General features: G+C 39.1%; 5 protein-coding genes across 11 annotated transcripts; 1 reads left to right on the forward strand and 4 right to left on the reverse strand.

Moving 5' to 3' along the window:
• Positions 1-1,685: 1,685 nt before the first annotated feature.
• On the reverse strand, positions 1,686-3,340 carry LOC125222426. 7 transcript variants are annotated; one of them, XM_048125028.1, is made up of 3 exons: positions 3,004-3,340; positions 2,499-2,558; positions 1,686-2,216 (listed from the first exon to the last, which is right to left on the reverse strand). In XM_048125028.1, exons 2-3 carry the CDS (start codon positions 2,519-2,521, stop codon positions 1,781-1,783), a joined length of 459 nt encoding a protein of 152 aa, XP_047980985.1. In that variant the 5' UTR covers positions 2,522-2,558; positions 3,004-3,340; the 3' UTR covers positions 1,686-1,780. The 7 variants fall into 7 exon arrangements, with proteins under 7 accessions (XP_047980985.1, XP_047980978.1, XP_047980982.1 ...); XM_048125021.1 differs by having other exon boundaries at positions 2,499-2,589; XM_048125025.1 differs by having other exon boundaries at positions 1,686-2,368; positions 3,004-3,339.
• A 118-nt stretch (positions 3,341-3,458) lies between these two features.
• LOC125222425 (sodium/proton antiporter 1-like) lies at positions 3,459-7,540 on the forward strand. The gene is made up of 10 exons (XM_048125019.1): positions 3,459-3,763; positions 3,951-4,124; positions 4,209-4,337; positions 4,675-4,851; positions 5,014-5,120; positions 5,726-5,846; positions 6,337-6,398; positions 6,513-6,815; positions 6,914-7,208; positions 7,283-7,540. The coding sequence occupies exons 1-10, from the start codon at positions 3,491-3,493 to the stop codon at positions 7,400-7,402; spliced, it is 1,761 nt and encodes a 586-aa protein (XP_047980976.1). The 5' UTR covers positions 3,459-3,490; the 3' UTR covers positions 7,403-7,540.
• A 199-nt stretch (positions 7,541-7,739) lies between these two features.
• LOC125222424 (D-3-phosphoglycerate dehydrogenase 3, chloroplastic-like) lies at positions 7,740-10,805 on the reverse strand. Its single transcript, XM_048125018.1, has 5 exons — positions 10,218-10,805; positions 9,370-9,746; positions 9,180-9,290; positions 8,993-9,088; positions 7,740-8,592 (listed from the first exon to the last, which is right to left on the reverse strand). Exons 1-5 carry the CDS (start codon positions 10,750-10,752, stop codon positions 7,921-7,923), a joined length of 1,791 nt encoding a protein of 596 aa, XP_047980975.1. The 5' UTR covers positions 10,753-10,805; the 3' UTR covers positions 7,740-7,920.
• A 3,135-nt stretch (positions 10,806-13,940) lies between these two features.
• On the reverse strand, positions 13,941-17,327 carry LOC125218736 (probable LRR receptor-like serine/threonine-protein kinase At4g37250). The gene is made up of 2 exons (XM_048120473.1): positions 15,509-17,327; positions 13,941-14,656 (listed from the first exon to the last, which is right to left on the reverse strand). Exons 1-2 carry the CDS (start codon positions 17,130-17,132, stop codon positions 14,001-14,003), a joined length of 2,280 nt encoding a protein of 759 aa, XP_047976430.1. The 5' UTR covers positions 17,133-17,327; the 3' UTR covers positions 13,941-14,000.
• A 3,538-nt stretch (positions 17,328-20,865) lies between these two features.
• On the reverse strand, positions 20,866-22,535 carry LOC125217791 (cell division cycle protein 123 homolog). The gene is made up of 2 exons (XM_048119328.1): positions 22,309-22,535; positions 20,866-22,065 (listed from the first exon to the last, which is right to left on the reverse strand). The coding sequence occupies exon 2, from the start codon at positions 22,024-22,026 to the stop codon at positions 21,019-21,021; it is 1,008 nt and encodes a 335-aa protein (XP_047975285.1). The 5' UTR covers positions 22,027-22,065; positions 22,309-22,535; the 3' UTR covers positions 20,866-21,018.
• Positions 22,536-23,795: the final 1,260 nt, after the last annotated feature.

Below are 23,795 nucleotides of genomic sequence, written 5' to 3' on the forward strand. Positions count from 1 at the left end.
TGCATGCAAAAACCTAGCTTTAAAAAACTAATTTGTCCAATAACTTCAATTTTACAGAATGAAGATCTAAATTTCAAATATTTACTTTATATCATGAAAAGTGTTAATATTAATCTTTTTTACAGGAATTTTGTCTCTGTTGGCGATAGAAAGTAGTTCTAGATGAACGCAAATATAGTAGTAAGCACACTTTAAATTAGGATTTCCCATTAAAAAAAAGCTAAGTTTTTCATCGCATATATATAGTAGTAGTACACTATTTTTAACCCAAATTTACAATTACAAATATAGCATGTGTTTATCACCACTGTTCATTTTACAATTGAAGCTAAAGTTCTAGCGAGCTTATGTGACATTTACCACTCGAAAAATGATTCGACATTTGAAATTAATTATAACATCACAAATTCATGCTCCATTCCCTTAAATTAAACCTCATGGTTTCTCATTGAATGAGGTCGACACTCCTAATAATACTTGAATCTGTTTCGAGTCTGAATCGCACCGTGTATGCCCAGGTGAAATATAATCCTGAGGTGAAACCAGGCCACAATCCTTAAGCAAGTTTCGTTGCTCCTCCAAGGTCCTCGAGCCTTATATATTGCAACCTAATGGAAACGGGGAATAGTCCGTTTCAGGTACTAGAGACATTTCAGGTACACTGAAGCCCATCAATTGATTCTACAAGACCCATTCTCAATAGATTATGGAACCGATCTGGTGACTGTCCTTTCTTTTCTTTTAAAGGACGACTCAAAATCCGAGCACCAATCTTGTAGACCTTAGCTCTTGACTTCAGTTTGTGTTTTGCAGCATAGAGCTTTGCTAGTGAGCCTCTCGATGAATTAATGAACAAAAGTTGACGATTTTCTTCGTGCTATCATAAACATTCTAAAACAAGGTTGTGCCTCAGGCTTCGGCTCATCCTCTGCCAAAACTCTCTTCTTCTGTTACTTCCTTTTCTTTTTCTTTTTGCTCTCTCCATCGTCAGCCCTATCTGTAATAACTGGTGTGGTCAATGCCGCCTTTATCAAATCAATCACCTTCTTATTCCTAACATCCCCCATCACAGGTTCACAGCATTGATCACCATCCCAACCTTCATACCCTCGAGCACTGCGTAATCTCGCCTCATAAACGGCTCCAAAACCATGGAAAGGTGAAGGCTGTGTGGTAGTCAAGATTGCCTTGATCTCCCTCTTCGACAGCGACTTGTAATCAGTCTTGTCAGTCGGGGATCTGATGAAACATTCCAACCTAGCCCCCAACTTAAACCTGCAATCGAGGACTGCATTGCGCAGGTCAAACAAATCCTCCATCGACTTGATGGAGCTGCGAGGCATGTATGCCCCAGTCGCATTCGCACACACCTTCTCTGGTAAGCCAACACCCACAGCTCAAACCTTCTTAAATAATTGTCAAATTAGTGACAGTTTTATCAGGCTGCCGGAAATTCTCAGTCCACATTTGGGAACAAACTGCCACACCGTCCTCCTTCATCAAGGTGGCCGGGTCATTCGGAGAAAGAGTTAAATTGTTGCTTTGTTAAAAAAAAATTGATAACGGGATCTATCCCTTAGTTATGTAAAATTTAAAATTTCTAATTATGAAATTTTTTTAGTTATGTACTTTTAGTTGTTTAATGAAATTATTAATAAATAGTAACAAACACAGACAAACCAACAAAATGAAATCAATATACGATAAATGATGGAAAGATACAAAACCAATCACACGACAATACAAAAAAATAGAGAGATGTGCATATTGATTATATATCTTATCTGGCAGATTGAGTTTCATTAAGTAAGAAATTGGAGATATTGAAAGATGGGGGCATGAAGAGCTTCTGCCTCTCCCACCGGCCGATGTCGTTGCGGTAGAGAGAAGGGTGCCTGTCGATGCTCCAGAAGCACTTGGTGCATCTGGATCGCACCGTGTACACCCAGAAGAAGCCCTGGCTGCCCGGGTGGATGTACATGTAGCACCACCGCATCGGGAAGGCCACGTGCGTGAAGCTGAACCGGTACGTGCTGTTTGGGGGCAGCTCGTACAGGGAGTCCCCCTTCTGCGTCATCTGGCACATGAACCACACCGGGCTCTCCCCATCGTTAGCCAGCGTTATTTCCACCTCCGGGAACATGGTTGCTCCCGCCCCCGGGATCGCCGTGCAGAGGATCATCGCCACCACAACCAATGCTGCAGCCGAGGCCACCCTGGTGTATCCCGTGGTGGCCATAACATGCAAGGGATGGGGGAGGGATCAGATACTGGTTTTTTGGGAGGAGGAAATAAGTATAGACTTATTGATTGTCTCTACTATATGGAAAAACTGAAGGGCTTCCCCTGTTTTTCCCTTTTTGTGTGGCTGAGACACATTATATAATTTTTAGAATGTGTGTTATGAGAATAAAACAGACAGAGGATTCACAACATCCACCAGATTAACTAGTTGCATTATAAATTAGGCATCATTTTCAGGAATGAAATAGACAAACCTGATTAACTCTCTGATGCACATTGGAAGATGGAGATTCCTTTAAGAACTCCCACCAAAACTGTGATAGCCAAGGTTATGTTGGCAAAATTCTGGAGGATAAATAGATGACAATGTCATAACTCAAGAAAAGCCTCGACTACGCAGAGATCTGTGATTTTCGAAGAAGAAGATGGTGAAAAGATGTTTTGGGTCAGAAGAAAAGTTCTCCATCTATCTAATGGTAATGCTTCACAAGATGAGACACGGGAATGATATTAAGATATCAATGGTGTAGAAGCATTGCTCACTATCTGAACCTAAAAACATAGTATATCACAGTACATAAATACCGAGGCCAAGGGAACATTTTGGTTCTTACTCATCAGAACTTTTATCTTAATGCCACCTACATGGTGTCAAATTTGGGATTCTCTTATTCATCTCTATTTAACTACATTTGAATCTAATAGGTAGTACTACATTTTAAACATCTTCACCATCAAAGCAAGATGAAGTAGTCATACCTCGAGGAGCCCTTTTTCCCTCTAAAATCGGAAGCAAAGCCAACCATTGCCAGCTTTGCTTACATCTAATTGCAACTGATTTTCAAGTGTTTCTCGGTAAAACTGATTGTCAATCACTGAAAAAGAAGGATTAACAATCACCATAGCTCAAAATCAGTTTATTCATACTAGCTGATTCGAAAAATTGATCCAGCAGCAAACGCGAACGCCGTCCATAATTAATCAAGGGCGAAACGCCTGGCGTAGCGGATCTCCTACTCCAGCGATTAGAGGTATTGTAAGTGTGGCTTCGAGAATTGTGGTCTGAGATGAAGAAAATTTGGCATTGGTATCGGAAGTGAGAAATGGAGAAGATATAATAAAAGAGGTAGAGAAAACCACGCGTCTTACATAAATTTATTCAGAACACGCTTTTAGCTGAAAATGTCCTCTTCTACCGACTTAGAATAGCAAAAACCTCTCTCTCTAAACTCTAAACCATACATCCATGATTTCACTCCACTCACTCTCAGCTTCTTCAACTTCCAATCCGTTTACTGCCAAAAACGCCGATGCAGTGATGTCGAGTGTTGTTGTTCCTCATCCTCTTAAAATAAAGCTCTGTTGTACTTCATCTCATAAATACCTGCGCCCGTCTTCGTTTTGTAGAGGAGTGAGCTCAAGGTTGTTTTTGCGCAGGAATGAACTTCTTCTAGCGCGGGCCGAACACAAGGCCCGACAAGAATCCTCTTCTACTTCGTCGACTAGCCCCCAGCTCCAGGTCTTCTTCATCTTTTAATCTCACAACTTAATTTGACTGATTAGGTTATCCTGGATGCGTTCTCGTTCTCGGTTGCATTTTCATATATTTTGTATGCAAATCGATTGATTTTGTAATTAGTTGTGATAGGTTTCTGGTGAGATATTTGTGAGTGTGAGTTTGATTGTGATCTGAATTTACAATATAGGACTCAAATCCACCTGGAACATGTGACCCTTTATGTTCTATTGACGATACAAGTTCTGAAGAATTTGAAGCTAGTTACCAACCAAAGACAGATTTGGTGAAAGCTCTTGCAGTTCTGGCAGCTGCTGGAACAGGAGCTCTGGCCATAAATCATTCGTGGGTTGCAGCGAACCAGGTTCACACACATCTGCGTGAAATCCTGAAATGCTTAAGAAATTTTTTGAATATCCTTTGTAACATAAACTTAGTTGTTGACCAGGATCTTGCAATGGCGTTGTTGTTTGGAATCGGGTATGCTGGAATAATATTTGAGGAATCTCTTGCTTTCAACAAAAGTGGAGTTGGACTTTTGATGGCTGTTAGCTTGTGGGTTGTAAGGAGTATTGGGGTAAGGTGTAGGCTTCATTCTCCTAATACTTTTCACTCTGCTGTGAATGTTATAATCTGTTGTTATCTCGTGATTTTTAATCAGTCTCTCTGCATCTCTACTCTTAAAACTATTTATGTTTATGTGATGTCTATAGATGGGGGGGGGGGGGACCTTTCAGTTATACCAAGTTTCCTACTCCTAGAAACTATCTTAGACCCTTAATCAGTCAATTCCAATTGTTTAGTGTATTGTCTGGGTCTGGGATTGTTTAGTGTATTGTCTGGGTCTGGGTTTCATTCAACCAGTATATCTATGTTTCTGGAAGTCAGCAAATTCAAGATGAATTTTTTTGCAGGCCCCATCAACTGAGATAGCTGTTTCACAGTTGTCTCAAGCATCTGCTGATGTCAGTGAAATAGTGTTTTTCTTGCTTGGTGCAATGACCATTGTGGAGATAGTTGATGCTCATCAAGGGTTCAAGCTGGTCACAGATAACATCACAACTCGCAAGCCAAGAACTCTACTTTGGGTGGTAAATGATCTCTAAGCCTTTTCTTTTATCACCGCTAAAAAGCAAGTTGGTCTCCTTATCAAGTAAAGATCTTGATCCTTTTCTTTTCAATTTGTGAAAAATATGCAATGCATCTTTGTTTTCCTTCACTGCCTCTTTGACTGATTGTTATAAATAATCCAGGTGGGTTTTGTTACATTTTTCCTCAGCTCAGTCCTCGACAACTTGACATCCACTATTGTCATGGTTTCATTGTTGAGAAAGTTGGTGCCACCTTCAGAATATCGGAAGTAGGTGCCTCATACCCACTATTGTCCCTTCTTATGCAGATAAGAATACTCAAGCGTTTTGTCTGACGAATTCATTTTAAAGAATTTGGTTAATCTTGATCTCTTTAGAGAGAGATACTAGGCAAGTGCTTATAGTATTACCAATTTTGCATTCTAAATATGATAAATATGAGGTCTTCACGGACAGCCTGCAAGAACTTTGTTCTGGTCATTCTTTTTTAATCAGCTTCTGCCAAAAAAATATCCTCAAACTATGATTAAGTTTTCCATAACATATGTTATCCACTCCTGGCCATACATGAATGTGCTGTATTCTATCCTAGGAGCATAAGAGAACACATGATTGATTCTTTTGTATTTTTTATTTAACTCTAAGGTGTCACATTCTATACACTTCATAAGTTGTCAAGCATTTGAAGGATCTCCTGTTACAGGAGATGTGAACTTGTAAACTTTGTTTCCTTAGTTCTATATTTTACGAGAAAGAATTTAAATGTCTGAAGCGACTGGGTTACTGGGTACGTGCATTGACAGGAAAGAATGGGAGATCTTATTTAAGCATGTGTTTACCGTTTAGGCATGTATTGATAATTGCTGATTGGCAGGCTTCTGGGTGGGGTAGTTGTTATAGCAGCAAATGCTGGTGGAGCATGGACACCAATTGGTGATGTTACCACCACCATGCTCTGGATACACGGTCAAATATCCACATTGCAGACAATGAAGGTTCTCTACTATGACCTCTTATTCTTTCTGTTATAGTCAATATATTAGTATTTTATTGGACTGCAAATTTTATTGGAAAACAAAGTCATGATGTACCATCCTTTTTTGTTTTTTTTGGTCATGGCTGTGTCTTTGAAGTTGCTTTGTGTAGAATAATGAAACAAACATGTTCCCTCCAACTAAGAAGTTTAAATTGACAATTAGAAAAATACAGATTGCATCTACAGTAAGATGGAAAAAATTGGCCTGAGGTGGTTAAATAGGTATATGACCAATATACTTTTGTGCTACAAACAACAAACAGAAAATGTACTCTGCACTGCATTTTAGTTGATAACTAATATTTAGCTGTTTATTGTTTTAAGAAGTGGTTAGTAGTTTGTTCTTTATTTCTATTGTTCTATATTTTCTCTTCTTTCCCATTTCTTTTCTATCACTTACCTTTTTGTGTTTTCACACGAAATTATTTATATTCTTTCTTTGGCCACAGGGCTTAGTAATTCCATCGCTGGTTTCACTGACTGTCCCTCTGGCTCTTTTGTCCCTCACTAGGTACTACCTCTGGCTTCCCGAGAGTTTAATGCCACCAGATATAAATGTATAATATTGTTGGCAACTAAAGTTTCTTAAACAAGAAATGACATTTTTTATTTTTATTTCATCCAGTGAAGTTAATGGGAAAGGACAGAACACCGCGGATGTTTTGGCATCAGAACAGATGGCTCCTCGAGGCAAACTTGTTTTCTCTGTTGGAATTGGTGCTCTGTTATTTGTCCCAGTTTTCAAAGCACTCACCGGGCTGCCTCCTTTTATGGGAATGCTGTTTGGACTGGGAGTTCTTTGGATCCTCACCGATGCTATTCACTATGGTGAATCTGAGAGACAGCGCTTGAAAGTACCACAGGCTTTATCAAGAATCGACACTCAAGGAGCTCTTTTCTTCCTTGGTATCCTCCTATCAGTTAGCAGGTAACTCCTATTTCTCGGTCAAAGATATCATCTTGTTTTTGTGAAAACCTTTTCTACGCCTATCATGAGATATATTAGCAACTAATTTTAGTTCACAGCCTTGAGGCAGCAGGTATTCTGCGGGAATTGGCAAACTACCTCGACTCCCACATACCAAATGTTGAACTGATTGCAAGTTCAATTGGAGTTGTATCTGCGATCATTGACAATGTCCCACTGGTCGCTGCAACAATGGGAATGTATGATCTCTCTTCGTTTCCACAAGATTCAGAGTTTTGGCAGCTAGTAGCATATTGCGCTGGCACAGGTGGATCCATGTTGGTTATCGGCTCCGCTGCTGGTGTTGCATACATGGGGATGGAGAAAGTCGACTTCTTTTGGTACCTCCGGAAGGTATATCCTGTTATGCAAGTTATATGCTGCCTATAACAACATGAAGTTTCCTGATTCTCTTATCATGTTTGCAGATAAGTGGCTTCGCTTTTGCTGGTTATGCTGCCGGTATTGCTGCATATTTGGCAGTCCATAATCTTGACATTTCGCTTCCGACAACTCTAGCTCAGGTTCCTTTCCTTTCCGGTTCATAGCTGAAACAAGTGTCCTAGTGTCGAACACAAAGGCAGCTCTTGGTATGAAATATGTACCAATGTTTTTGTTACACACAATAAAGGGTGATTCATCAAGCCCTGGCAGTTTTGAATGAACTGGTGATGGATTTGTCACAATCTCTAGATTCTTGGCAGTATAGGAAGATTGCACAATTGCTTTCCATATGTTCAATTTAGAACAAATTGTAAACATGATTGATTGGCTAAGGTTAGTATCTAACTAAGAGCTAACTACTGTCTCCACGGACCAACAAAAAGACTCATGTTCATTTGTGTGAATGGTGCATTAATGTAGTAATTGGAGAACAAGCTTGCAGGATCAAATCAAAGCAATAAATTAGCAAAACTTGCTAAGAAAATTTTCTTACATAACAATTTCACTAGGAGAGTACTCCTAGCAACAAAATTTGATGAGATAACCACTGCCAAAACTGGGTAGTTGGATTATTCAATACCTAAAGCTGAAGCTGCTGAAATAGACATCCAAAATTGGAGTTTTAAAGCTTTAGGTAGACAAACTCCTCAACGGCTGAGATTTCACCAATCCTCTTCAACGACTGCTTGCTTGGCTCTTCGTCTACTCCGATGGCCATCACAGCTTGCTTCCTCGGGGCTATCCTTCCGACGGTCATGAAGCTCACGTTCACATTCTCCTGTCCTAGAATGCTACCCACTTTCCCAATCATCCCTGGCTGATCAACTTGCCTGCACAGAATCAGACTGCCTTCCAAGCTCACATCCACTTCGAACGACCCCACCTTTGTCAGATGTGGAATTCCATCCTTGACTCGTCCTTCCACTGTGACCTCACCGGCATCGGATATGGCACTGGCAAATTTCGAATCAACGTTGGCAATCTGGACTTGGACCGACTCGAGTGGGCTTTCAGGTGAACCGTCCAGGATGATACGTTCCTCAGTTATGCGGAGGCCCCTCTGTTTGGCCGTGAAATCAGCATTCACCAAATTCACGAAGACGCTTGAGATGGGCTCTATCAGACCCTTAATGATCATAGCGCGGAGCAGCCGTGTGTCTAGATCATCTGGAGCCCTAGCGGACGCATATGTAACTTTCACAGTTTTCACACCACTCCCGCCTGCAACTAGTTGGACAGCAAGCCTGCCAAGCTTCTCAGCAAGGGCAACATAGGGCTTCAGCTCGGTGAGAACCTGCATTCAAGGAAATCATACAACAAAACCTTCAGCAACTTATGATTTCCTTAACAAAATATGAGGGCAGTTTGATTACTAGAGACATGAAGAGTTAATCAGAAGATATTATTGGATTATAAAGTTCAAGGGCTATGGCAGAGGATGAAAGAAACAAAAAGGTATACTCGGATTGACAGTTCCCTCTTTGTTAGAAATAAGTACCTATGCGTACACAATAAGGCAAAAAAGTTTACTTTTGATCTCAAACTTGACACTAGTAATAGAAAGATTGAGCTCAAAAATTTAATTCCAAAAAACATGTCACCAAGAAATACATATACAATATCCGATTCAGGCTATAGTTTGCTTTCATAATTGGGGGATGCAAGGCACCTATGACTAACAATTTTTTTAGTACCTGAGCAGGAACCATGGGTGCATTGACAGCAGTTGCCGCAAGTTCCCCCTTCAACGCCCCTACCACAGCTTCAGCAATTTCAATAGCAACTCCTTCCTGAAAGTAAATTCGTGCAAAAATTATAAACAGAAACAAGCAGAAACAGCGATTGAGATGAAAACTAAGCTTTGAGAAGTGTCCAACAAACCTGGGCTTCCATCGTGCTGGCACCAAGATGTGGTGTAGCAATCACATTTTCATGCTGTACCAACTTGCTATCCTTGGGCGGTGGCTCGACTGTGAAGACATCCAGTGCTGCCTGGAAAGAGAGACGAAAATCAACAAGTGCTTCTTACAAGGTAATAGGTATCAACCAATTACTTATAGCTAATTCATACCTGTGCTACAATTCCAGCATCAATGGCCCTCACCAATGCTTCTTCATCAATCACACCTCCACGAGCAACATTGATGATTCTAACACCCTTTTTCATCTTCGCAAAATTTTCATCATTGAGAATTTTCGATGTAGCAGCGGTGAGTGGCATGTGAAGTGAAATGAAATCAGCCGTTGAAATAGCCTCGTCAAAGCTCACAAGCTCCACGCCTATTGCCCGAGCACGGTCAGCTGGGGCATAGGGGTCGTGCGCAATGACATGCATACCGAGCCCCTTTGCACGCCTAGCAACTTCTGATCCAACCTTACCGAAACCCATCACTGCCAGCGTCTTACCAACAAGAGACACACCAACGTATTTGTTCCTCTCCCATTTACCTAGATGGATTACAACACAATAACTTAGAGCAAGTCGACAATAATCAACACCCAAAAAGCTCATAATGAAAACAAACTCTTCAAAATTCATCTCCCATCGTACATCCAAAATCACGATGCATCCGTCCTAATAAAATACTAATGTAATTAAAAACCCCTAATTGGGAATTGATTAACCTAATTGCAATAAAATAATGCACTTTTTCACCCGCTCAAAAGAAAAGAGAATGAAAATACTTTTACTAAAGACCTAATTGAATCAGTCTCCAAAATACAGAGATTATAATATCCAGCAAAAGATCCATAGAAGAGAAAGCAAGTTGAACATTCGCTAGAAGAAATCCAGAATTCGCCAAAGGAATTCAAAGCAAAATCAACCTAATTCAACTAAGCGGAATGTTGGAATTGAAATCCAATTGAATCAAACAACAAAACACAAATCATGCTGAGACGTTTCAATCAATGACTAACCAGCTTTCACAGACGCGTCGGCTTGAGCAACATTCCTAGCCATGGCGGTGAGCAGCGCTATGCCGTGCTCCGCAGCGGCGACGGTGTTGGCAGTGGGCGCATTCACCACGAGGCAGCCGTGCTCGGTCGCCGCGGCCAGATCCACGTTATCGATCCCGACGCCGGCCCTGCCGACGACCTTGAGCCTCCCGGCGGAGGACTCGAAGACGTCGCGGTTGACCTTGGTCCCGCTCCTGACGATGAGCGCGTCGCAGAGCGAGATCTTGGTGCAGAGCTCCTCGGGGCTGAGGTTGTAGGAGCAATCGACGTTGGCGAACTCCTTGAGGAGGCTCAGGCCGGCCTCGCCGAGCTTCTCCGAGACGAGGATCGTCGGCTTCGCGTCCATGGAGAGGACGACGAAGCGGCGGGGCTGGTCGCGGCGGAGGGAGAGGCTGCTGAGGCCGAAGGCGGAGTGGAGGGGGCGGTGGCGCAGGCGTGAGGCGGCGGTGGAGGGCGACGAGAGCTTGAGGGATGTCGACGAAGCTGACGTCGCCATTTTCAGAAACGGTGGTGGTGGGTGCTAAAATGCGCTGGGAGCGTAGGGAGAGGGAGTGCGGCTTTTTGGAGAGTGGAGTCAGGGGGTTTATATTGGGGTTTTGGCACTGTGGGTAAAATGGGAAATTTACATATTTTCAATATCAATTCAATTTCCATTTGTTTATCTCCGTGAACAGAATTAAATACTCCTAAGTAGTAAAGCTTTTTATTGTTAAAGGGATTTAAAATATGAAATTAGTTAAAACAAAAAAAAATAAGAAATTTAGAACGAATGGATAAACTTCATTTATTATTGTTTACCTTATTTGTTTTGAGGTTATAAAAAATTCGACAGGTTGTATAAATTTCAGATAACCTAATTTCATCTCTTTTGGTTAGAAGACTTTTTTACCGTTTAACACATTATTAATATAGGGAAAAAATAGTAATAAGGAAATTTTGACATTTTATGTTTTATCCATCGATTTCATGCAAAGTGACCAGATATAATACTACTTGCCTAATTTCTGAGTCATGGTTTTTTGTCTATTTGTATTAATCACGATTTACATATTTTCAGCTTGGCCAAAATAATAAAAAAAATCGATTATAAAACATTGGCATTATCAGTTTTACTAAAATAAGGTTTTCTGAATACTTTTTCTACCATTGTGACGTTATGCATACCACTACCAGATTATGATTTATGAATTTTAAAAATATAATTATGTGTTTAAAATAGAATCATGCATGTCACTTCTATGAGTCTGAGTTTGTTGAGATCCCAAATCCCCAACTTGCCTTGCTCTGGCAGCAAAATTTATTGATTATTAATGAGGAGAGGTTGGTGGGGTGAAGTGGTCCATTACCCAATTTCTTTTACCTAATTAAGCTCATTTTTTTTAGCTATAATAGGGTAAACAATCAAATCTATCACAACCTCAAATCATTTTTATCAATTTTAATTCATGTACCCATATTCTGATAGAAATTATAATGTTGATTTTTTGCAAGAAAAAGAAACACAGTTTGTAGTTCCATTTAATTGTACATAACTTGTGTGATAAATATTCATTGTTTATAAGGAAAACAGGCAAGCCATATTCTCTACTAATAAAAAATTAGTAATGGGATGCCATTGATATGCTTGTATATTCAAGGCACTCTTTAGTGGAACTAGGTGTGGGAATACGGGTATCCGTGGATATCCGACCCGGAAAAACCGGGTACCCAAACCCGAAAATCATCTAAATGTCTATCTAAAATCCGACCCGATATAGTTTTGGGTACTCCAATACCCGCCCCGGGTATCCATACCCGACGTATCGGGTACCCCAATACCCGACTCTTTACATGTGTTAATAACTAGTAATAAAAAAAAATCAAACTTTATATATTAATATAAATATAAAAATATTTAAATTGACTAATATCTTTGATGTTTCATTTATTTCGTATAAAACTATAAAAAAAATGGGTTACTTTTATTTTAAAGTATATGATTATATTTATGGGGATTGGTTATGCAATATATAAGTAAAATAATAAAAGTTATGCATTTAATTAATTTGTAGAAACAACCAATAATATAATTTGAAAGTCAAAATAATTAACTAAAATATAAAAACTACATGAGTTGGTTATGCAATACATAAAACTTGAGAGTTTGGAGAAGCCGTGACCTAGAGTAAGAGAGATCGACTTATTTATATAAGTTTAGAGAAAGTTACTAGTACTCCCTCCGTCCCAAGGAAGATGACCCCTTGAATGGCACGAGATTTTATGCAACTTTATTTTGTGTGTTAAGTGGAGAGAGTAAAGTAAGAGAGATGGAATAAAGTAGAGATAAAATAGTTTCCATTTTAAGCAATGGGTCATTTTGATTGGGACAAACCAAAAAGAAAAGTGAGTCATCTTCAATGAGACGGAGGGAGTAGTAAATAAATTAGTCTAGCTCTTAGAAGCTTAAAATGGCTAAACCTAGTTTAAAAAATGCTTTAAATAATAAATTGGATATTCGGGTAATATCCGATACCCATTCGGGTTACCCATTACTCGATTTATCTTAAATTTCAATATCCAACCCCATACCCAATCCCATAAAATTGGATATTGGGTATCCAATACCTGGTGGATATTGGGTTGGGTACGGATAAATCCAATACCCGATATCCATATTCCCAGCCCTAAGTGGAACAACTATACTATCCTATTGAAAAAAGAAAAAGAAGAAGAAAAAAATTATACTATCCTTTTGAGTTCTCGGCCAATAAAATACAGAAAAAGGAAAAGGATTTTAGTTCAGCGGAAAGAAAAAAAAGTATAACTAATTCATATAGTCCATAATATAGAATGTAATTATGATACCGAATGTGTATAAAATGAACTCTCAATATTTTATTTCCGTAATAGTACTTTAATATTGTAAAAGCTGAAGTAAATATATGTTTTTACATTCATATATATTGGAGTAAAAGCCAATTAATTATGGACTAAAACCAGATCGAATTAATCAAAAATAAGAACCGAAGGCCAAATTTAAAACATCGCAAAATAAATATGTGGATTTAATATTGGACTTAAAAGTAAGCATTTGGATGAGAATTGGACTATAGAAATTAATTTATCAGCCCATTTAAATATGGGCCTAAACATCACCTTATTTAGATCAGAAAACGTTACACTTACATATTAGACTTTCATTTTTTATGAATTTGAAATTAAGATGGCCATAACATTCACCTTATATGAATCAGTATGAATTTTAAATTAAATACTCCATACCATAAAGAATTTCAAATAATTCTTCCAGTAACCAAATTTAAACTAGTTAAATTGGACCATATATGATATATCCACATAAAACAACACTAAAAACCTACGATTAGGTAGAAATAAAATTAAGAATCTCTTTCAAGACTTTACAATTATACTATACTTTACATTTTTATTAAATTTGACCAACTAATAAAAAATCTTGGTTAAAGAGCATGGTATTCATTTATTTATGTTGGTCAAATGACTTTTGTCATTAAAATTTCTTAAAAATTACTAAACTCAATTTGATTAATTGTCGGCTACCCATCAAAATGGGTTGATTGCAAAAGTTGATTAAATATTCTTAATAAAAAGGGCAAATCACAAAAAAGTGACACCCGCATGCACACATTCCACTTTTAATTATGAACAAAATTCGCCATTTTCATATTCTAAGTCAAAAAAGACCAAAGCAGAGGGAGCCCTTTATATCTCTTTATCCAATAATCATTAATTAACCCAACATGGATATTTCTCCAATACATGAAGTGCATCTCTCATGCAAGGTCTTTTTTGAGGGACCAATGAAGCACAACTAAAACCTAGCTTGAACCAAGCCACCATGCCCTCCTCGTGGGCCGCCACATCACCCCTTATTGCCATGTCAGCCATTCTCAAGACCCGATCCGGGTTCTCAGCCACTGCACCAACGGTCCACTGGCTCAAGTCCCGGTCCGAGAAGACTTTCCCGGTCAACAACTCGAGCAACAAGATCCCAAAAGAGTACACATCCCACTTCGGGTGGGGCTTGAGGTTGTTGAGGGACTCGGGTGCATGATATGGGGATGTGCACCCCACAAACACGGCTGGCCCCATATAGGGGCTCCCAGTTTCGTGTGGATCAATTTGTAACGTGGTCGATCTCCTACTTCCAAAGTGTTGGACCGGGCCATCGAACTTTCGGGCTTGCTTCCCGTAGATGAGGCCATGGAGCCCGAAATCACTTATTACGGGCTCCATGTCAGCTGTCAAGAGAATGTTGCTAGGCTTTATGTTGCCATGCACACTTTTCTTGTCATGGATGTAAGTTAGCCCTCTAGCTACACCTTTCACTATGTTGAGCCGGGTCATGAAAGGCAAATGGTATGGTGACGACCCAATTTTTCCTAAAATGATATATCAAATAAAAGAATTAGATAGATATAAAAGAAATGTTGTCAACAAAAGTAGGAGGGAAGGTCAAATTTCATGAAGTCAACAACATTTTTAAAGAAACAACTTTCCAATAAAAACAGAGGATTAGGTTATATAGTCATTTTGGCTATTGCGCTAAAGGAATCTTAACTGCTAATCCTGATTAATTTAGCACTTATGACCTAACATTCATGAGATAATCCTCTCTTTCCTACACAGGTAGGAGGTGATGTAGCACATGCTTTTGGCTTATTATGTGTTTGTATCTACCTCTATTAGAAAATTTGAACCATATTTGCATCACATGGCCATTGGGCATAACATGTTAATATATTTACGACAAACATGGTCTCAATTTTGAAACTGTCTTATGTATGAAACATTGCTATAGTTTTCTAAACTACAAAACACTACAACCGTAATATGGTCCCAATCTCCACTCAAGTTTTAAGTCCACTAGAGCATCCATAATCTTTGTATACTATAAAAAATAAAATACTATCCAATTTATGTACGGAGGGAGTGCTTTTGAGTATTACTCAAACTCATGAACACTTCACTTCATGATGTGCTTATAAATAAAGAAATTAGAGTGTTCAAGCAACGTATAATGTGAGATCTTCGCACACTCAACATCCTGCAAAGGCATGCGATCATGCTAATACATGCTCGATTAGTTCCTTAAGCACGTAGATGCGATTGCCACCGATTTGAAAAAGATATGCCATTATTCATAATGTTAACTTAATTTAAATACCATATCAACCTCAAACTCGAAATTTTTTAAAAAAAAATTGAATATTGCAAAATTAGAAATAACTTACTGAAAGCAACGTTGGCTAAGCTTCCATTATAGACATAATCAGAGATGACAAGCTTCTCGTCTTCTCCCCAATAGAAGCCTCTCAGCCGCACCAGATTCCGGTGCTGCAGCTTCGCCACCGCCTTGAACCGTTGCTCGAACTCCTTCAGCTTCCCCACGCCCTCTCCGATCCTCCTCACCGCAAACGCCGTCCCGTCCTGCAGCACCGCTTTGTAAACAATGGCGCCGCCGCTCGATCCTAGAACATACGCCGACGCCTTGAACAGCGTCTCCGCTTCCAGCTCCGTCTCTCCGTCCACCATCACCAGCAACCTCTCCCTCTTCGCTTTCCGGTTTTCAATCGCCGGATCACGTTGTTGATCGTCGCAATCTGAAACTGTGGCCTCCGACGTTTCCTCCGCGTTGTTAATCGTCAAGCAAGGCCAAATCGGGTGAGTCCTCGTCTCTTTAACGTCTGGATCCTTTTTTAATTCGTGTTTGGCGGTTGCCGGAATCGCGCCGCCGTCGATTTTATCGGCGGCGACATTTTTCCTCTTCTGGTAGATGAACAAAATTAGGGCGCAGAGTACTCCTACTGCAGCTAAAGGTACAACCGCAATCCCTGCAATTACTCCCGGCTTCAGCCCGTGCCGCTGCGCAGCGATCGGGTTCCCGCCGCCGGCGGGGGATTCCGTCTCCGGCGAGGACCCGATCGTCTTCGGAATGGCGGCGATCGCCGCCGCGGAGGAGGAATCATTCGCCGCCGTGACGTTCGGCGGCGACGACAGCGTGGAAGGAACCGTGCACAGTTTCTCCACCGGTTTGCCGCAGAGATCCACATTCCCGGCGAACGCCTCCTTCTTCTGATTCACCAGCGCCGCATTCGCCGGAATCTCGCCGGAGAGACGATTAAACGAGATATCAATCGTGGCATTGGCCGGAATCCGCGCCGCGAAGTCCGTCGGAATACCTCCGGCGATCCGATTCGACGAGAGATTCAGATAGCGCAAACTCCCGCCGCCGAACCCAACCGGCAGCGATCCGTTGATTAAATTCGACGAAACGTCGAAAACCTGAACCGATCCGATCCCCGCCGGAATCTCGCCGGAGAGATAATTTCTCCGGAGAGAAACAACAGTAAGATTAGGACTCATCCGCGGCACATTACCGGACAACTTGTTGCCGGACAAGTTGAGGAAGGAGATAGCAGCAGCATCCGCGATCGCCGGTATGGAGCCGGAGAAGGCGTTGCCGGAGAGATCAAGGACGCGGAGGCGTGAAGCATTGAAGAGCGAGTGAGGGAGATTGCCGCTGAAGAGGTTGCCGGAGAGGTCTAGGGTTGCGAGGTGCGGGATGAAGCCCAAGTCCTCCGGTACGTTTCCGGTGATGCTAGCGTTGGAGAGGGTGAGGCCAGTGACCCGGTAGAAGTCCGGGAAGCCGAGGCTGTCGACGACTTGGGCGCACGCGACGCCGGTCCAGAGACAAGGGGTGGCGTCGTTGTAGTCCCAGTTGTAGAGAAGGGATAGAGGGTCGCTGATGATGGAGTATTTGAGGGAGAGGAGAAGGGTGCCATCTAAGTTGAGAGGTGATGAAGAAGAGAGGAGAGAGAGAAGGAGAAGGAGAAGGAGATGGATGGAGGTGATCATTGTTTCATGGAGCAAAGAGAAGCATAGCTATTTCATGAGCAAGAAAAATATGGGGAGAGTGATTGGGTGAAGTAAGTAAGCAAGCATGATTTGTGAAATGGAAATTGTTTTATGGAATGTGAATAAGTGTGTTGTTTCTTTCTACTTTTTTGCTGTCAATACTTTGTTAATTTCTTGCTTATTTAACTACTTTACATAGAAATCAAGAAAGTGGAATCTTTTGAAATATTTGGTGTCCCTGCTATTACATTCACTGTGAATTCCTTTAATTTTTTACAATTTCACAATTTTAATATGAGATGATTTAAAAATGAAAATAGTTGTGGTGCTATAGCATAATGTGACTTTGGTAGGTTTTGGTGCTTAGAGCTTGCTATATGTGGTTGAGCTCCTAGAGGATGACTTCAGCTTGAGATGAACTGAATTGGGATAACTAAAATGAGGCTTTGTGGTAATAAGTGTGACCTCATGGGATTGCATAGAGGGGAAAAGGCTATATAGTTTTTGTTGACAGCCCATGCTAATGATATCTCTATGAAACATAGTCATGGGCATTTTAGAAAAAGTTTGCTCCAAAAAATGTACTCCCTCCGTTCCCTACTAAGAGTCACTCTTTGACCGGGCACGGATTTTAAGAAATGTAAAGAAAAGTTGGTTGAAAAAGTTAGTGGAATGTGGGACCCATTTTTTTTATACTAGTTTTATAATAAAATGTGAGTGAATTGAGTTAGTGGAATGTGGGACCTACTTACTATTTATGGTAAAAATGAAGTGTGACTCTTAATTGGGGACGGACCGAAATGGAAAAGTGTGACTCTTAATGGGGGACGGAGGGAGTATTTTTATTTCTCTTTTTGAGCCCGTGTCAGGAAAGACTTATGAACAAAAAGTTGTAGAGTAAGTTTTTAGTCACGTAGAAATTCTACATATATCTAGAGATATCAATACAGTCCGAAACCTGTGGACTAGCCCGAATAGCCCGCCAACCCTACTCGGGTTGCGGGTCAGTAAAATTCAAATATGTTTGAAGCGAGTGTGAATGTCCCACTTAGTTGAAACTTGAAATCTTCTCGTTGTATAATCACACATTGTCTTAATGTCATTTGATACGGAGTACTACTACTACTTAATCTACATTTGTATTAAATAATATGTTACAAATATATCAAATTCTTATTATAGAAAAAGGTGAGTACTCACACGGGTAACAACTATACAAAAATATTCCCCCCTCCTACCAACTTTTAACATGCATTATAATTTGGCAGTATTAGAGAAAGTGAAGCAGTCACTTTTTTACAATTGAAACTGTCCTTTTTTATTCAGCAGAAAACCATGTTGTAGAAAATGGAAAGAGGTATTTGTCTGTGGCTTTGGTGAATGTGGTTGTTGTTTATTGCAATAGACAAATATTTTGGTGAAAATTAGCTCGCATAATTAACTTAAAATTTCAAATTTCAAATACTCATCGATAAATGAATTAGTTTTGGTGTATGTATAATGGACTAATTGAGTCTAACAAAACAATCTCAAATTCCCTCATAGCTCAGCAATGAAATGACACAAATGTAAAACAAACGCATGTGATTCATTATAATAAATGGAAGCAAATTCATTTACTTTTACAGAAAAAGATAGCAAAAATGTATTATTCCCAAAAATGTCTCAATATATTTAGATTTTGGTACATTATGTTTAGACATTATCATAAAATATCTCGAAACACATTTTTGAAGTGTCACGATTCATCATTTTCCTACCGCACCTTAATCCCCAATGTATTTTAGGATATGTTTGTTGGTGATGTCTAAATATTATGTGATAAGTTAATTAAAAATATGTACCATTCAAGGTATTGAAGGTATTTTCGTCCATAAAATTTTGGAAATAGTAAAAAAGTACTTCGAATGATATTAACTCATAGTTGACGGACCTCAAATGATATTATCAAAGTTCACGAATCTAAAATGATACTTTGATAAAGTTCGCGGACTAAAAAAGATGTTTCCTCTTTAGGATATGTTTGTTGGTGATGTCTAAATATTATGATAATGTATGTACATTTAAATATTTTGACATTAAGTAGTTTTAAGACTCAAGTCGAAGAAAACAAATGTCTTCGATAAATAAAAAAAAAATTACAGCTTGAATATAGAGCTCCATAAGTCAGTAAAGCAGAAGCTTGATGACAAATTGGTAGTCAATAGATAATAATTACAGACGTACAAATTAAATCATTTAACAATTTCTTCAGTTTTCACATTTCAGATTTTCAGTCAGAGATATGTCACAATTATAATGATTCTTATCCAATGGTATAGTTATTTAACCCCATTAATATTAATCTTCCAATCGCCTAGTGTCCATCATCCACTTATAAACTTCCTTGTTCAGTAGTATTAACCCCATTAATTAAATATTAATCTCCAAATATTTAACCTTATAGAGGACCAGTAATCTGATGGATAAATATTTTCGAATCAATAAATGTATATTATATCAAAGCCTGAATGTCAAATAAGTATATGCATGCTTTGCAGGAATAAACTTATTATAAAAAGATGAAACATTTTCTGAAGCAAGTCACGAGATGGTGTAAGAATCCAATAATTATACATGTAAAAATAGGAACAAAATTATGAAATCGATATGCATCTGATTTTCTAGTTTAATGTTCTCTCTGCGATTTTCCTCCTTGGGTCATTCACTCATTTGTAAAAATTGATTTTTTTTTTTGGAAAAATTATCTTTCTAATAAAATATATTCCATTTTCTATTAAAAATTTAATTACTTTTTTTCTCATACTTTGCTAATTTTATAAGAATTTAATTACTTTTTTTCTCCTACTTTGCTAATTTATCTTTCTAGTAAAATATATTCCTCAAGTAATATTATAAAGTAATAATAAATTAAAAGAATTTGATGCTATATAGTAATCTCAAACAGGAATCATCTTAGCCACCTGAAAATTAGTTTATATATTGCACAATTATCTTTTGATAGAACTGCGTACTCTTGTGGGGCATGCATACTCTTGTGGAACTGAGCGAATACTACTGTAATATATTTGTATCACTTTGAGCAAATAGGATGAGCATATTGGTTATTGATTAACTATACAAGTATTCATGAAAATTGCTGGCATTGTATTGAAATCAAGTGTAGGATTATCCCAACTATGGTAGAGCAACTTTTCAGTCTTTATTTGGTAAATATGGGATTATTTGCTGAACCTGGTGCTCTTTGTAGGCATCTGCAAACACCATAGCATACGCATTTTATCGGAGTAGTATGCTCATTGGAGCTATAGCGCTCCGTCACCCTGCCTTCTTCGGAAAGTGGTCTCATCCCGAGAAATCGCACAATTTCGATCAACTGTTGGGTGAAAAAGCACTTGCAAACGGGCTTTCCGCACTCAATTGGATGCTCGAACATGAGATTTATGATGAGGTGTTGTGTGAGAATCAAGAATGATTAGGTGATATATCAGTTGACATCAAATAAGAATTCCATCAAATTAATTTTCTCCACTACAAAGAAAAAATTGAGCTTGATGAAAATAAAGTTCAAATCTTTAGCCTGAGTGTGATTTTTAAGACGCATTCCATTACTTTATCCATTTTACTTTGATCCCAAAATTAGCAACTAGTGTCTAATTAATTTTCCCCTCTTGAGTTACACTTCAAAAAATGAATAAAATTAACAACTACTTATGCATCAATCATCCAAGAATTCTCCAATTCGATAGCATTCCATTAGTTGAAACTTGAAAAAAAAACAAGTCTAATTTGATAGTATCCATAAAATACATGCTAGAACAAGGCAAAAATAGGCATTTTGTCTGCTTACTTCTTCCAGCTGCCTCATACATTCTACTACAATGCTTCACCCTCCTGCTTTAGACAACGATGATTGCGTCTGCTTCCGCAGCTCCACATCAGCATTCCTCAGGAATTGATCCCACCCGCTCCCTTCACTGGTATCCAAATAATCATAAGGCACTGCAGTTTTCAAACCCGGACGAATGCCACAGCGGCTCTCCACAATCCTCAGCTCCACTTCCTCGCCCGACAACTCTTCCAGCTCCTCCCAAGTGTAAAGCAAGGGAAGCGTAGACGCACCCCATGGGTTAAAATCCAAAACCTTAACCCTCCCATCTTTTGTCACATACACATCAAACGTATAGCTCTCAGATTCAAACTCCCCCTTTATCTTCTCCACGAAAAGCTGTTCAATCGCCTCTTTCAATTCCCTCTTTTTCTCAACAAGAACAGGGTAGAAGTTAGTCACCTCCCTCTGACAAATACCCACCAGGGCTTTATCGTGCACAAAGCAACGAAACTCCATCTCAGGGTGCAGCGAGGGGTACCATTTCCGCAGTGCAAGGTAGAATCTCGACGGCCTTGATGCAGCCTTGTCCGTGCAGGAATCATACGCATGGAAGAGGTCATGGACGACCGAGTCTGAAGATCGCAGCAAGAGTGCAATCTCGGAGAAATTGGTGCATCTGAGACTCCCGGTCGAGCTCATCCACGCAGCGTCCTTAGGAGAACTCCAGTTAAGCTTAGGAAAGACAGCGCCCCCAAGAGATTCAATGGATGTTTTAACCTCTGTTTCTAGCTCAGGGAACGAAGGGGGAGGCGTGGATTCCTCTGCTTCGTCTCCGGATCCCTCCGACACAACAAAATCTTCCTCTTCCTCGGGTTTGTGGACTCTATTGGGCAAGGCATCGTCGTTTGTGATTGAAAGAGGGAGCAGAAACGGACCAGAATCGTCGATAAGGTATTGGACAAAGGCCTCAGGAAGCTCGTGAATTGAAGTTTTAATCGATATGGATTTGAATTTAGGGAACCATTCCTGAATTTGACACCTGTTTATATCCTGTGACTTCATATCAAAGCAAGAAATCACTCACCCCAAAGATGTTCAGTTCTGCATATAAAAATTAAAAAAACGCTCAGCTTCGGAAGCAATAGAGATTGAACTAAAAACAGTGAATATTTATCTATAACACTGTTAAACAGTTGTATAATTCAGTAGAGTTATTAAAAAAAATACAAAAACTTGTTGTTTATAAATAAGTAATCTACACAAATTATACTAGATGTTTGAAAGCCAAAATACTAAACTTGTATGTAAATAAATAATTTAGTTAAGAGCAGAGAGAGGATTTACCTGGCGGCGATCGGCGAGGTGGAGTAGGAAGGAATTGAGAAGAAAAAATAGATATCTCTGCAAAACCCAAAACTTAGTGGAGAACAAATCCCAAATTTTACGAATTAGTAGAAAAGTAGAGAAGGAGAAATCTCAGGAAGAAGAAGAGCGGCCGGCAGTTTCTGATCTGATTCTAGGGTTCTTTTCTGGTTTTTGATTGTCAGTATTGACGGAGGAATTAGGAATTAGGAATTCGAATGGAAAGTTGGTTGTCAATGGAGAAGACGGATTGGGTTCGCCTCTCTTATTGGGCTTGGCCCATGCCAATTCGCTCTATTACTTTTTTGACTGGGCTAGTATTATTAATGCACAAGTAAATTATGACTATCTGATTAACAAGAATATATTTATAAAAATAACGTACAACTGTGCTGGTCCATTTTATATATTACTCTATATATCCGCGAATATGAATTTCGTTTTTCCATTTTAGTCTGTCCGCGAATAGGAGTCCCGGTTCATTTTTACTATAAATGGTAATAGGGTCTCACCTTCCACTAACTTATTCCACTTACATTTCATTTAAAACTAATATATACAAGTGGGACCTCTATTCCACTAACTTTTTCCATCCACTTTTCTTAACATTTCTTAAAACCCATGCTGCCCATAAATGAGACTCCTAATGACTGACGGAGGGAGTACTATTTATATTAACTCAGAGTATAAGTGATAATGGCGATAGGCGTATGAATCTATCGTTAAATTAATTATTTAGTGTCCTATTATTTCCTTGGTTCTATGTTAATTGGGACGTTTTTCTATTTTGAAAAGTTCCAAGATAATTGAGTCATTTCTATTTTTGTTAAAAAACAACTTTCTCTTTTACTTTATTTTCTTTCCATCTCTTACTTTATTCTCTCTATTTTAATCACCCTACATCTAACACACTATTCTTAAACTCCGTGCCGAAAAGAAATGCATCTATTAACAAGGAATGAAGGGAGTACTAATTACCCATTTATCACGTTCCATCATTAAATTAATTACTTGAACAATACTCGTCTTGTCTCACTTTAGGGGTCTCGGTTAACCATATTTGGGTGTCTCACTTTAGAAGTCTCGGTTGAAATATTTCATAAATGGTAATAAGCCCCACATTCCACTAACATTTTTCCACTCACATTTTATTATAAAATTAAGAGTAAAGGTCGAAATAGGTCCTGAACATATGACCATTTTACGATTTTGGTGCTAAACATTATCTTTTGGATTTTTTGGTCCTGTACATATGAAAATTTGATCATTTTGGTCCTCTGTCAACATTTCCGTTAGAAACTAACGGTCAACGGGTTTAAACTCGATTTTGACCAAAATTAACATTTTAATTCTGATTTAATTAAGGGAGTAAAGGTCAAAATTGGTCCTGAACATATGGTCATTTTACGTTTTTGGTCCTAAACATTATCTTTTGGATTTTTTGGTCCTACACATAAGAAAATTTGATC

Source organism: Salvia hispanica, chromosome 4 (genome assembly GCF_023119035.1).
Source record: "Salvia hispanica cultivar TCC Black 2014 chromosome 4, UniMelb_Shisp_WGS_1.0, whole genome shotgun sequence".
In the NCBI taxonomy this organism is placed as follows: domain Eukaryota; kingdom Viridiplantae; phylum Streptophyta; class Magnoliopsida; order Lamiales; family Lamiaceae; genus Salvia; species Salvia hispanica.

Coding starts and splice junctions, on each gene's coding strand:
- LOC125222426 (XM_048125028.1), bottom strand. CDS start 2,521: ATGTGCATCAGAGAGTTAATCAG. Junction 2,217..2,498: donor TGCATCAGAGAGTTAATCAG/GTTTGTCTATTT, acceptor GGGATACACCAG/GGTGGCCTCGGCTGCAGCAT.
- LOC125222425 (XM_048125019.1), top strand. CDS start 3,491: ATGATTTCACTCCACTCACTCTCAGCTTCTTCAACTTCCAATCCGTTT. Junction 4,125..4,208: donor CGTGGGTTGCAGCGAACCAG/GTTCACACACAT, acceptor GTTGTTGACCAG/GATCTTGCAATGGCGTTGTT. Junction 6,399..6,512: donor GCTCTTTTGTCCCTCACTAG/GTACTACCTCTG, acceptor TATTTCATCCAG/TGAAGTTAATGGGAAAGGAC.
- LOC125222424 (XM_048125018.1), bottom strand. CDS start 10,752: ATGGCGACGTCAGCTTCGTCGACATCCCTCAAGCTCTCGTCGCCCTCC. Junction 9,747..10,217: donor CGACGCGTCTGTGAAAGCTG/GTTAGTCATTGA, acceptor TAATCCATCTAG/GTAAATGGGAGAGGAACAAA. Junction 9,291..9,369: donor ATGCTGGAATTGTAGCACAG/GTATGAATTAGC, acceptor CTCTCTTTCCAG/GCAGCACTGGATGTCTTCAC.
- LOC125218736 (XM_048120473.1), bottom strand. CDS start 17,132: ATGATCACCTCCATCCATCTCCTTCTCCTTCTCCTTCTCTCTCTCCTC. Junction 14,657..15,508: donor CTTAGCCAACGTTGCTTTCA/GTAAGTTATTTC, acceptor ATATCATTTTAG/GAAAAATTGGGTCGTCACCA.
- LOC125217791 (XM_048119328.1), bottom strand. CDS start 22,026: ATGAAGTCACAGGATATAAACAGGTGTCAAATTCAGGAATGGTTCCCT.